This window comes from Meriones unguiculatus, chromosome 20 (genome assembly GCF_030254825.1).
Source record: "Meriones unguiculatus strain TT.TT164.6M chromosome 20, Bangor_MerUng_6.1, whole genome shotgun sequence".
NCBI classification, from domain to species: domain Eukaryota; kingdom Metazoa; phylum Chordata; class Mammalia; order Rodentia; family Muridae; genus Meriones; species Meriones unguiculatus.
The window spans coordinates 14,077,543-14,090,739 of NC_083367.1; the positions used below are offsets into that span (position 1 = coordinate 14,077,543).

The 13,197-nt window shown below is 39.2% G+C and overlaps 1 protein-coding gene across 1 annotated transcript in view; it reads right to left on the bottom strand.

Annotated features, from left to right (window-relative positions):
- Nucleotides 1-5,465: 5,465 nt before the first annotated feature.
- The window catches only part of Cfap206 (cilia and flagella associated protein 206), a 38,786-nt gene continuing 31,054 nt past the window's right edge, over nucleotides 5,466-13,197 (bottom strand). The window contains exons 12-13 of the mRNA XM_021642690.2: nucleotides 8,214-8,357; nucleotides 5,466-6,209 (exon numbers count right to left, since the gene is read on the bottom strand). Of these exons, the coding sequence (XP_021498365.1) occupies nucleotides 5,979-6,209; nucleotides 8,214-8,357 (375 nt within the window). The 3' untranslated portion in view covers nucleotides 5,466-5,978. The remainder of the gene's footprint in view (nucleotides 6,210-8,213; nucleotides 8,358-13,197) is intronic.

Below are 13,197 nucleotides of genomic sequence, written 5' to 3' on the forward strand. Positions count from 1 at the left end.
TTTAATTGCTTTTTGGATATTTCTTTGTCTTTTAACCTTGATAAATTCATTCACTAGTTCTAGTAGTTAAATCTTTTTTCTAAATACTTTCTGGAGATTTTATATGTGGAAAAACATATCTAAAAAAAACACAGTTCTGTTTCTTTCTCTAACCAGTTTCTTTAAATAAAAGTTCAGTTTGTTAAAGTGAAAAAAAAATGACATATGACACATTGGTATCATCTGGTTGTCACTTAGTAGCAATTCTGATCTCTTAGTACCTAGTCTTGAGACCTTGTCCTTTGATTTGAAGAAGCAACAGTGGAGTTTGCAGTAACATACTAATAAATCCTCATTTTAATTCAGTTGTGTTTTTTATCTTGTAACTGGAAAAGTCCTGGTTGATAATTCTCTAAATAATAAAGTTGAACAAGATTAAAAAAAAAAGATTACATTGCTATTTGTTGTGGATCAAAGACTAAAAACAAGACAGATGATCTACATTAAATTCTAAACAAGTTTGTATTGGCTTAGCAGAAACTTTTGATGTGTCTTAGTGAAGTATTAACATTCCTTTAAAAATCTGTTTAAGAAGGCCAAAGACAGCCTGTGTTTTTTTTTTTCTCCACTTCGCCTCACAGTCCTGCTTTCCAGTGTTCTCATCTGCACATTCTCAATTGTCTGAATAACCTAACAGATTTGCTGCTTTCAAAGGTATAATTTAGATTCTAATATCTCAGTTTGAGTTTTCTCTATACCTACTGATAGCTTAGGAAGTCTCTCTTGTGGCTGGAAAGGTGTAGAGAAAAAGAAAACCAAACCAGAGGCAAAAGTGACTACAGTTGCCCTCTCACCTGAAGCCACTAACGAAACGGAAGCATCTGTAACAATGGTCTTCAGGGTATTGGACATTAGACAGCAAGTGGCAATGGAGCTGATAGATACAGGTGAGGTCAGGCTGCTCATCCACCAAGAAGTTTACAGGCAGTGTCATGGGAACCAGCCCACGCTAAGCCCATAGTGGAGATGCCAGTGGAGCTGGAACTGGAGAGCAAGAGCATCCCTGAGCCATGGATAGTCTCAGGTCACAACTGGAAGGAGGGTTTGCCTGCTGGAGTGTGGATGGTCCTGGAGCAGCAGCCCTGGAGCCTTGACCCAGGCAGGTAATGGCACTCCTGCGCCCACTTCTCAGTGCTGCCACTTCTTTCTGACCATCCCCAGCCGGATCCCATAGCATCTCCCCAGACCAAGAAGCACAATTCGGGCAAAAAATAACCTTAATTAGCTATGCTGTGGATGATAGTCAAGTTGTCCAACTGTCCTTTCAAGCCTTCACCTTTTAAATATCTGTATCAGCCTTGTGGAGAATTTTTCTCTCTAACAAAAAGTGTTAAACAATTCTTGAATATGTTTGTTTTTGTTTCCTGTTCTCATCAACAATATTTAAAGGAACCATGACTCACTGTGAACAGCACACACACACACACACACACACACACACACACACGTGTACAGACTACAAGATAATGAATAAAATGCTATTAGGTAGGTATTCTTGATGCATTTCTGGTTCAAAATTTATCACAGTCTGCCTTGTTTTCAGTCTTCCATCCACACCGTAATTAGGAATCCTATCTTGTTCATTGCCCAAAAGACATTTTACTCCATTTACATGAACTTAGAATCTTTAGTCCTAATTCAATTAGCTCAAGACCAGTAGAGATAAACCTGTAACAAATCTACTTTATTGACTCATACTAATGAGAAAAAATGAACACCAGGGGAATCACAGGATGTCTCCAGAAGCAAAGGAAAAGGCATGTTTACAGAATCTTCAGGAGGTGTAAACATAGGTGACATTCACAATAGTTGCAGTAGTCGGTGAGCAGGGTTGTGGGTAATGAATGGTGTTGTTTAGCAGCTTCCTTTGGGTTGAAATATTGGGGGCAGGGAGCACTGTAATAGGCTCAGGAGGTAAACAAAAGGTCAGCATCTGGGAGAACAGAAGAGAGAAGTACTCTGCAGGACCCCTCCCTAGCCATAGAAACAGTAGTAAACAGGCTGAGGTGGGAAACTCTGAGTGGCCCAATGGCAGGGAGAAGAAACAGCTGCCATCTGGGAAAGATCTCTAGAATTGCAGCTTTCATGAGTCATCACCTATGGTGGGGTGGGCTTTTCAGTGATGTGATGCAGCGATTTTTTAGTTGTGCCTTCTCCTTGAGTAACCCTCACTCATATTCTTCTTAGCAACCCCGCCAAAATTTTTTTCTTTTTTTTTTTTTTCGCCAAATAGGACACTGGTACAATTGATTCTATAGTCTGCCATGGATTCTCTTCCTGGGTTAGTAGACAGGTTATGTATGTCTCCAGGAAATATCTGTCACACAAGTTCTACCTAATTACGACAGATGTGGAATGTTGTATTCAGGGGCTCCTTAAATAAAGCCTTTGTGCCTCTATTGGAAATTGATGGTTTTCCTCTGTACCAAAGTGACTTAGATGCTCCATGTAAAGAATAAAGTGTCCCATGCTTACTGATATGACTTAAGCACCAAATTCTCTTAACTGCGTGTAACTGTAAAAAGTTATTCAATGTGTGAGAAGATACCCGAACACAGTCATTATCACACTGGCCAGTTTCAGCCTATCCTGGGCAGAGAACCCTTTTCTTAACCTTGTGGCTATCTTTATTTGTATTTATTATACCAACCAAATTAGTTTAAGTAGAAACTTACAATCTGAGTTGGAGTTATATTTTACTTTCCCATTCTGCGTTATTTGAAGAGTTAGTGGGAATACTCATTTAGTGTATTTTACATGTGCCTAGCTTTACTTACACCTCAGTAAGAAGCATCATTCTTTAACACATGAAGCATAAATTCATATTTATTAATGGCTATTAAAGGCATCAAGCAGTTATTAATCTCACCATTTAAGATGCTAATGATATTCCTGATCATCACTAGTATACAGGAATTTTAATCAAGGGACATGGCTGCTCTGGCAAGGGATCACAAATGTGACCCCACTGGAATGCAAACATACATTGAATTACAATATGATCTGGCTGGAATACAGACACGTCCTTAGTACACACTTGAATCCTAAACAATGAAGATAAGGTTAGTTAATAAAAGGAAGCAGCCATGTTTGAAAGTGACATCTTGTTGAGAGGGAGACAAAGTGAGGAATCAGAGAAAGATTTGACAGAATGAGTCAGAGATAAGATACATCCAATTCTCAGGAGAACAGGACAGAAAAGAGAGGCCATTTAAGAGCAGCACAGGGAAAGACTGAGATTTTACTAAGGTTTGTTGTTTTTTTTGTTTGTTTGTTTGTTTTTTTAACCAGGACAATTTTACAGAGACAAGTTGCAGTGAGAACAAGCTAGACAGGTGAAGACAGAAGGAGCCAGAAGATTAAAACATATTACCAGAATTAGTTTGAGGCCAAGCAGAGCAATTCAGTCAGAAGCCAAGAGAAGCCAGTTTCAGTCAGTTAGCTTGGGGAGGAGTATGGACCAGAACAGCTGAGTTGAACTGGCCAGCCAGAGTTCAGAGGGAGCTAGAAAGGCTTGGGAATGACTCTCGTCTCATCCCCTCATCTGAGGAAAGAAAAACAACATGTACAACTAATGAAATGCAGCATTTTTCTTAGTCCTGCTTATTTCTATTTCTGTTCAAGCATAAGTCATTGTGAAATCTAAAAAAGGAAGCTCAGCATATACATACTATCAGTGGATATTACATCCACTATGAATATTATAATATTATAAAAGAATTATATAAATTATATTCATTGACAATAAAGTATGAACTTAAATAAAAAAAGTGTGTAGAAAATGAATAGCCAAACAGTTAAGGAGCTATTAAGTTCAAATATAGTGTTTAATGACTTGTTAAATATTATAATGTTTAAAGTATAGTATGCAGTTGACTATAAAGAGTATATATACAAAGGTTGGAAAGATGGCTCAGTGCTAAAAGGCACTTGCTACACACACTTGGCAGCCTGAATTTGATTCCCAGAGCCCACATAAAACATAGAAGGCATAACCAACTCCATAAACATTCTCCTCTGACTCCACCACTGGGAAACAAAGTCAGATCATCTGCAAGAGCAGTGCTAGTTCATAAATGCTGAACCATCTCTCCACCTTAGCCCCAGGTGAGGTTTTGATACTAAAAGTTTGGTTTTTCACATTCTATTTGGTATTTTTATTCATTAGTCCATTCTAACCCCAGTTCTAAGATAATGGTGGTTTGTGTTTATGAATTTTTTAATTTAAATTTATTTTTATGTGCTTATGAATTTTGATGAAGGCTAACTGAAAATAACAAAAATCACAATCCTGAATTCCTAAAGCTTAGTAAGTTCTATAATGACCCAATCCCATCCTAGCCGCCAGGCCTTGTCTTAACAACCAGCCTCTCATTAACATCATTTTTAAACTTCAGATATGAAAATATAACAAGATATGTTTAAAGTGCACCTTTATATAGTGCTTATGAAAAATAGATTTCAAGATATATTCATCTTTAAATAACATTTAACCTAATCAGAAAACAAATTACAATTTTGTTGTTGTTCCTCTGGAAGACTGATCTGTTGAGTGTTCATAGATCCTAGGCTCTCTCTCATTGCTCCAGTTGTCACCTCATGCCTAGCATTTACAACCTTAATTGAGAGGATTGAGAGACTCATGTTGTCTTTTCAGTAGCTCCGGTTAGATACACAGTGTTGTCAAAGAACCAGTGTTGGGAAAACGTCTAACTTTGGCCAAAAAAAAAAAAAAAAAAAAAAGTGTTGACTTTTGATCTTCAGAGGCAACATGGCAGAAACCTCACCTCTGTGGGCCATATAGGAAACGTAGCTCAAGGGAACATTTCACTGTTCCCTTGAACAAGCCAAGTGGAGCATGGTTGGTGAGCATCACCTACAGCCCTCCAGCTAAGAGCATGCTGATGACCAGAAGCACAAATCAGAGAGACCAGAACCAAAGACTAAGACTAAGACAGGTTTTTATGTTTTTCGTTTGGGCACATGTTTGCTGTATCTCCAAGGGCAATCTTAAATTTGTGATCTTCCTGCCTCCACTGTCCAAATGCCAAGGTTATGCCTGTGTGCCACCAAGCACACTGTTGGGGACTGAATTCAAGGCGTCGAGCATGCTAGAGAAGCAGTCTACCAACTGAGCCATATCCCCACCCCGTCCAAAATCAAAAGAGAAAAAAAAGAAAATCACATGTGCAGAAAAAGATGTACTGAACATGAACGCCCCCCACACACACACTCCTAGTTGTTCTGCTGGCTCCTATCACCTGGAAGCTCTCTTCTTCATTTGTACATAAGAGTACTATAACCGATACCTCTAAAGGGTAAGAATTCACAGGAGCCCAAAACACAGCTGCTTATGGGCCAAATAAAGCCAAGGAATATGAAGTGGGAATATGCAGCAGGCTCTGGGTTAGACAACAAAAATGTCTAAAAGGATCACACTGGAATGCCAGCCAGTGTTACCAATTATTCTGACTTTTATCTCAAGAAGCCTGAAATTCAGATACAAATCTCAAATCTCCACGTCTTAAAAGGCATAATGTGGATGTTGAATTTAATTGTTCCAGATAGTAAGGCTCATTACATAGAAATCTGTGTCAGCACTGGATACCTAATGAAGGAGAAAGTACTGTGTTTTAGAATGTGTCAATGCTTAGCATTTTGTAGGATTTTAAAGTGGTCTCTATCTCAGCGGTAATCATCTTAGGATGTTATGTAATTGGCATAATTTCAAAATTAATGCTGCCAAACTTGTTCTAAAAGATAAAACAAATAAATGGGCAATGTTTTACTTGTCAATTTTAATGCAAAAAGAAATGTGCTGCAGAGATTGCTTCTAGATTTTCACAGCAGTCAGGCAGGAAGTGGGGCTTCATATACCTGTCCAGGACTTTGAGCTCTTTTTCCACACTTTGGATGGAGCAGCTTCTCCGTTCCCTTGGCTAGGTTTCATCCACTGGTCTGGTTAAGTTCACCTTCACCCCGTAGGTTGTTTTGCTCTCTCCACCACGCAGACCAGCTATGAAAACCTGGGGCCGGGGCACTCGAGAGCTGTTTTCTCTCATGGTCTGGGTGCCGGCAGTCTTTGGCGGGTACACCTGTGAGGAGCTTTCTCTTCTCATGTGGCTCAGGTCAGTTTGTACAGAGTGAGTCATTTTCTGGCGCAAATTAGCCTAGATAGAAAGGGGAAATAGGGATTAATATTTCTCTAAAAAATGGAGCATTTAGTTAATATTTGCCTGTTATTTTCCCATCCCACAGATGAACTGCATTTTTGTGGTGGCGATGATTACGGTGAGTTTGAGGATGTGTGTGATAGGACTGCAGGAGAGTTTATGGGAAAGTCAGGGGAACCTAGTGTTGATCCTCTTCTATGGTAGTTTCTGGGGGCTGGATTAACAGTTTACATGGCAACTTTTTTAATTATCCTGCTGAACCAAGCATCTCATTTTTCTATAAAACATTGGAACACTAAAAATCAAGAACAGGATAAGAAATGAAGAATCTTTATGAGCCAGGCATAGTGGCACATGCCTGTAATTCCAGCACTCAGGAAGGCAGAGGCAGGTGGATCACTGTGAGTTTGAAGCCAGCCCAGTCTACAGAGATAGTCCAGGACAGCTGGGGCTACACAGAGAAACCCTGTCTCATTAAAAAAATAATCATAGAATTTGTGCTTTTTAAACCATACTTCTTTTGGCTTGTAAATGAAAATTTTAAGATATATAGTGTATTTTTAAAATGAACTTCACCTATGCTGCTAATACAAAAATGTTTTCTGCTTACACATTTTTCATTTTGCTTATTTCTTTATGGTAACTAGTAAACATGAGTTTAAATAGGTTGCAGTAGTAACCTATTTAACTAGTAACCGTGAAGGGTACTAGCTGGTATAACTTAGCAATCGGGGCATTGACTAGCACATGGAAAATTCTGATTTGACCCTCAGGCCCACAAGGAAAGGGGGGAGGATAAGAAATAAGAAGATTTTGGAAAAGGGTAAGAAAAAGTATCAGTGGGTACTAGAGCATATAAAGTAAAGGAGGACAGGCCTAAATATTTCAGAGTTTGGACCATCCAGAATCCAAATCTCCAGTCGAAGCCCAGCAAGTGGGGAATTTACGGAACTGGGCATGGATGAGAGAGTAAAAAACAGGCTTTAAGGGTAGGCACCTGTTACGATTAAAGTGACTTAGAATCCACAGGATGAGACAGCACAGTGTCTAACAGAATGTTTAACAGTGTCTAACATAGCACTCTACATTTGGATACATACCCACCACTCAGGAGGCTGAGGTTAAGGCAGGGGCATGTTGAATTCCAGGCCAGCCTGGGCTACATAGTGAAAACCTATCCTAGAGGCAGCAGGGATGCCACAGTATCTGTGGTTTGACAGAAGAGGTTTTAAAAAAGAAAAAGAAATAGGGTGCTGTTTGTTTTGTTTTGTTTTGTTTTGTTTTGTTTCGTTTCGTTTCGTTTTGTTTTGTTTTGTAGCACAGTGGTTTAACTTGGGGCTGCTGGCAAGTGCTTTACCACCAAGGCTATGTGTATAGCCTTTAAAACACAACCACCCACACCCACCCACCACACACACAAGATATCTTTGGCACAGACTCTTGCTAAGTTTTTTAGGCTACCCATGAACTCATCCTTTAACCTAGGCAGGCCTCAGACTTCCAAGTAGCTGAAAGAACATGCTTGTATGACCAGAGCTGGAGAAAAGGTTCATTTATTATTTTATTATTATGCATCATCTGTGTTCATGTGTTTGAGGGCTTGCAGAGGCCAGAAGAGAGTGCCAGGTCCCTGGATTTGGTAACCTGAGCTGCCCATAGTGTGCCTGAACCTAAGACACCTGCAGGAATGGTAAGTGCTCTTAACCACTTAGCCATCTCTCCAGCCCGGAAAATGACTTTAAGCCTGTGAAATAAATAATAGTCATTGTTGTTTAGGAACTGGATGGTGTTCCTAAAGAGTGGGTTCATGCTTCCATATTTCTATACAGGTTTAAAATCATAAGATACTTTATAATATATGAAGCTGGTAACTTATACATTATGCTAATTACTTTCATGTGAACTTATTACTTTTATATAAACAATTTAACTTACCAACTCTATGGTAACAATATCAAAATTCCTCAACTTACGAAAAATTTAGAAAATGCTGTTACACACCAGTTTTATAGCTTTTCTTCTTAATTCCCATTCATTCCACTCATATGACCTCATGACATTTGGTGGCAATAGGTGCGTATCTGTCTGTGTGCTAGTTTCACACTTTGTAATGGGTTTTATGAAATGCTTGTCAATATCTCTCATCTAAAGAAATGGAAGTTTGTAATTAGCACTTATAAAGAATAAACAGTATATGCAAGATAACAAAAATTATTTAGCTAAAACTGCCAAAAGACTAGCAAAATATTGTTGGAACATGGAATATAACTGTAAATGTCAGCAAAGAAAGGCTTGCAATCAGCAAGCCAAATGCAGTTGTGTTCCTGCCTTTATGCATGACTTTGTGAACTTACTGTGGGAGGGGTACTTTGGAAGGGAAAAGCACAGCCAAACTTTGGGCAGAGCGCAGGGAGTCTTATGGAAGAAGAGGAGAGTGGGGATAGAGGGACATGGAGGGGACAGGAGCCCCACGAGGAGACCAACAAAGCTAAAGGATCTGAGCCCAGTGGGTCCTGCAGAGACTGATTCACCAACTAAGAACCATGCATGGAGAGGACCTAGACACTTTGCCCAGATGTGGCAAATTGGCAGCTGAATATCCATGTGGGTTCCTGAGTAAGGGAAGCAGGGCTGCCTCTGTCATGAACTCGGTTGCCTGCCCTTTGATCACTTGCCCCTGGTGATGAGGCCTTGCCAGGCCACAGGGGAAGAGGATCCAGGCAGTCCTGATGAGACTTAACAAGCTGTGGGCAGATGGCAGGGGAGAAGAACTCCCCCTTTCAGTGGACTGGGCGAAGGGGATGGGGGGAAGACAGAAGGAGGGTGAAACTTGGGGGAGTTGAGGGAGGGGACTTCAATAGGGATATATAAAGAATAAATTGTGAAAAAAATTAAAATTAAATTTAAAAACAGCATCAAAAAAAAAGAAAGAAAAGATGTGGGAAGGTAAGACAAACTTGGGGACAGGACATTAAGTTATTGTTTTCTGACATTGAGAAGTCATGGCTAGAATTAGCAGTAAAAGGATAAAACAAACAAACAAAAAAAAAACCCCAAACAACTGTATATCTTGAATGCCAGGCCAAGATTAAACAAACCAAAGATTTTAAAACTCAGAGTAAAATGGTGAATGACATTTTTCTAATTCCTCTGAAAGTATTTATTAAAGTTTTCTTCTCAAAAGTTTTTGAATAATCGATTCCTGCCATATTTTTCTAAATTAGACATTTGTATAATATATCATTAGTTTACATGCATTAAACTTAAGATAACAATTTTCATATTTGCCACAAAGAACCGATATCCAGGGAATCTACAACTCAAAATTTTAAGGCCGTTGACTTGAGAAAACAAATTTGACAGAATTTCAAGAATGAACATATCAGTTTGGGGCCACAAACAGCTCTGAGGATTTTTATGCTAGTACTCTTATTATAATTCCAAAATTAAACATGATTACATCATAAATTATATATGTACATAAGTACATACATTTACACACTTTAAATTTTTATTTTTAGTTGTGAGTACTGTGTGTGAGCATGTGCATGTGCAGGCAACACATCTCATTCTGCTATATAACTGCAGTGCCCGAGGAGGCTGGAAGAGGACACGGGATCTCTGGAAACTGGAGCTGCATGCAGTGCGGGGCTGCCAGATACGGGAGCTGAGAGACAATCTCAAGCTGTCTGAAAGAGCAAGCAGCAAGTGCTCTGAATTGCCGAGCTTTTTCTCTGTCGTGCTGGTACACCTGTTTTATATCTTAAAGACTCATATCTATATTTGTAAGACAGAAAAGTACATTTTAAAATGCCACACGAGAGCTCAAGTACAAAATAGATGCAAATAAAAAATTGTTTGGAATTAAAAGTACACACTGTCCTCCATGAGCAAGCTCACAGCTTTAAGCTAAATACAGATGCCAAAGTAGAAAATACTTACAACTATGAGGACTGTGTTTAAAGCACGTGAGCTACAGCTGAATCCGTGCAGTTGATACATTTCCAAAGCACAAATTAAGGAGATAAGCTGTTATTGAAGAAAGCTGGGAAGCAAGTAGAGCAAAATAAAGTACAGGAAGGGAAGTGATATAAAGATTGCAGCATGAAATGAGAAATGGATGCAAAGGTGAAACAGGACTGACAAATCCAATCATTGATTCTCTAAGGAAAGACAGAGAAAACACTCTAATGGAAATAAAATGAGAATAAAATAAGACAAGCCCCTGGCGAGATGACACAAATTACAGAAAGGCTAAAGTAAGTAATATGAAATTAAAAAGCAGCATCCTAGGAAGGGAAGGCAAGAGGATGAGGGTTCAAAGCAAACACAGGCTACCTGAGACCCTGTGTCAAAACACACATGCACAAAGGGAAACAGAAAAGGCTGGAAGTGGTAGCAGGACCCTTTAATCCCAGCACTTGGGAAATAGAGGCAGGCGGGGCTGGTCTCTGTGAGTTCAAGGCCAGCCTGCTTTATAGTGCAAGTTCCAGTGAAGGCAAGTGGATCTCTGTGAGTTCGAGCCCAGCCTGGTCTACAAAGTGAGTCAAGGCTACAGAGAAACCCTGTCTTTAAAAACAAAACAAAACAATCCACTCTTTGCTCATTAGGGAAAAAGGCATTAGCAGATTGGTATCTTACGTTCTATGTATTTTGTAGTCAAAGCTGTAACGGTATGATATGGCTAAGGATAAAGACTGCACTCTGTTTCCTGAGTAAGCTGAGTCCTTTGCTGGTCTTCAAGGCCATGATCTCCTTGACCCCGATATTTTACAGAGAAAGGACTAGGTATGGGTAATTAATAAATATGAAATGCAAAAAGAGAATATGCATAGGTAATTGCTATGCTTAGCTTTAATTGTGAACGTAGAACAGTGCAGAATCATCCGGGAATGGAGTCTCGAGGCTTTGCTAGATCAGGTTGGCTTGTGAGCATGTCCATGGAGAATAATCTTGACTAGGTTAATTGAAGCAGAAAGACACACACACACACACACACACACACACACACACACACACTTTGTATGGCACCATTCCCTATGAAAGAGATCCTGAACTGTGTGTGTAAGAATGAAGCAAGTGAGCTGAGTGTTAGCATGTGCGAGAGGAAGTTCCCGGGAAGAAGGCACGCTTTCCTCGGATCCTTCCTGTCTGATTAGCTGAGTAGCATTTGAAGTTCAGTGCCAGATTATCTTGGTCCACCTTTAGCCCTCTTAATACCCATTTATTGCCCTTGTCTATGTGCAAAATGACATTGACAGTTAATTAGGTAAAGTTATTGGGATGTACAAACACCTCTCACCCACAAAAGTCTGAATGTCATCAGAGGCATGGAGGCCTAGAGGCAATATCCTCTATTATTATAATATTAAAAAAGAATTATTTAATTTTATGTATGAATGCTCTATCTGCATGTACACCTGCATGCCAGAAGAGGGCATCAGATGCCAGTATAGATGGTTGTGAGCCACCATGTGGTTGATCAGGAATTGAACTCAGGACCTCTGGAAGAACAGATAGTGCTTTTAACTGCTGAGCCATCCCTCCAGCCCAAGGTTCTCCCATTTAGCTTTAATACATCAGTTGGCTTCTCCCTGTGTTTGAAAAGCCCTTCTCTTATGACTTTCTTTGTTTTGAAAACTGTAAAACCTTCCTGAAACTGTCTCCACTTTGGAACATGGAACTTGGGGTAACCAAAATCTGTATCCCTAGACCATGGAATATTTGACTTCAGGATAAACTATCTCTTTTCCCTGTGAGGTAAGAGTTCTATTTTTCATCAACATCTATGGTGCTAGGATTTAGTGTTCCAAGAACAATTTACTTTTCACTGGAGGAGTCACTTAGGTGGTTGCAAGGTACTGATGATGGGGACCTCTTTGTCCAAACCCTCTGACATCATGTCCTCGGATGGATTCTGGGAAGTTCTTTCCGGGCTATCTCAGATCTCTCTGGGTTTATTTATTCTGAGCTGGATGTTAGGATCATATGTGGTTGGTAAATACCACTTTCATATCTGATTTGCTTTCAAAGTGTTTGATTTAAGGGATCTATTTTGTTTGTTTGTCGTGAAGGCATCTTGCTTTCTGACATTAATTTTGTCCTTTCAGACCTCCAAAGGCATTTTGGTTTGTTAAGCTTGCTAGTAGTTGGTCCCTTTCATATCTAATCTAAGGAAGGGAGAAAGGTTTTGGGGGAGAGAGGAAATCCAGATATTTGGTACTCCATTGGTTTTTTTGTTTGATCTATACAACTCAACTTTCAGGTGTAGAAAACTGAGAAAATTTATATAGATAAGGTGACTTTGTTTCCCACTATGGGGAATATTTATAGTCTCTAAACTAGTTTGTTTTGTTCACTTAACTTAAAGTTCAAGGCAATAAAAATTTTTTAAATCACACATAGGCAACTTGTTTGAAATAGATTATAAAATCATCAAACAATGACAAAATTGTTGCTTTACAAAGAATAATAAGAGCTTCAAAACTATATGTGAGCTTAGAAGAGGTGTTAAGTTTTTAATTTAAAAGTTTTAGAGGTTAAACCAGAACTTGAAGCAAATTCTAAGGACAACCCCCTTTCTCATACCTTTCTCTGATTTTGCCTCTTCCTTCTTTATCTCCTAAAAGAGCAAATCTATGTCAAAGAAAGAGATTGCTGTGGCCTATTTTAAGGTAACATGCAGAGAGAAAAGATATTCCCTGCTATATTAAAACTTCTCATTTGTAAAAGCTACTCACCCTTGGGAAGTCTATAGTCACATTGGATACCTATTTTTCTCATTAAACCTCATTCTTTTGTCTCCTGTGCTTAAGCCTGTATTAAAGTGTGTTTATTATGCCAATTAGACCAAAAATTCTTTTTAGCCTCTATACTGGCTTTTGTCAACTTGACACAAGGTAGAGTCATTTAGGAAGAGGGAACCTCAACTCAGCAAATGCCACTCTCAGACTGGCCTGTAGGGAAATCAATGGGACATGTCTTG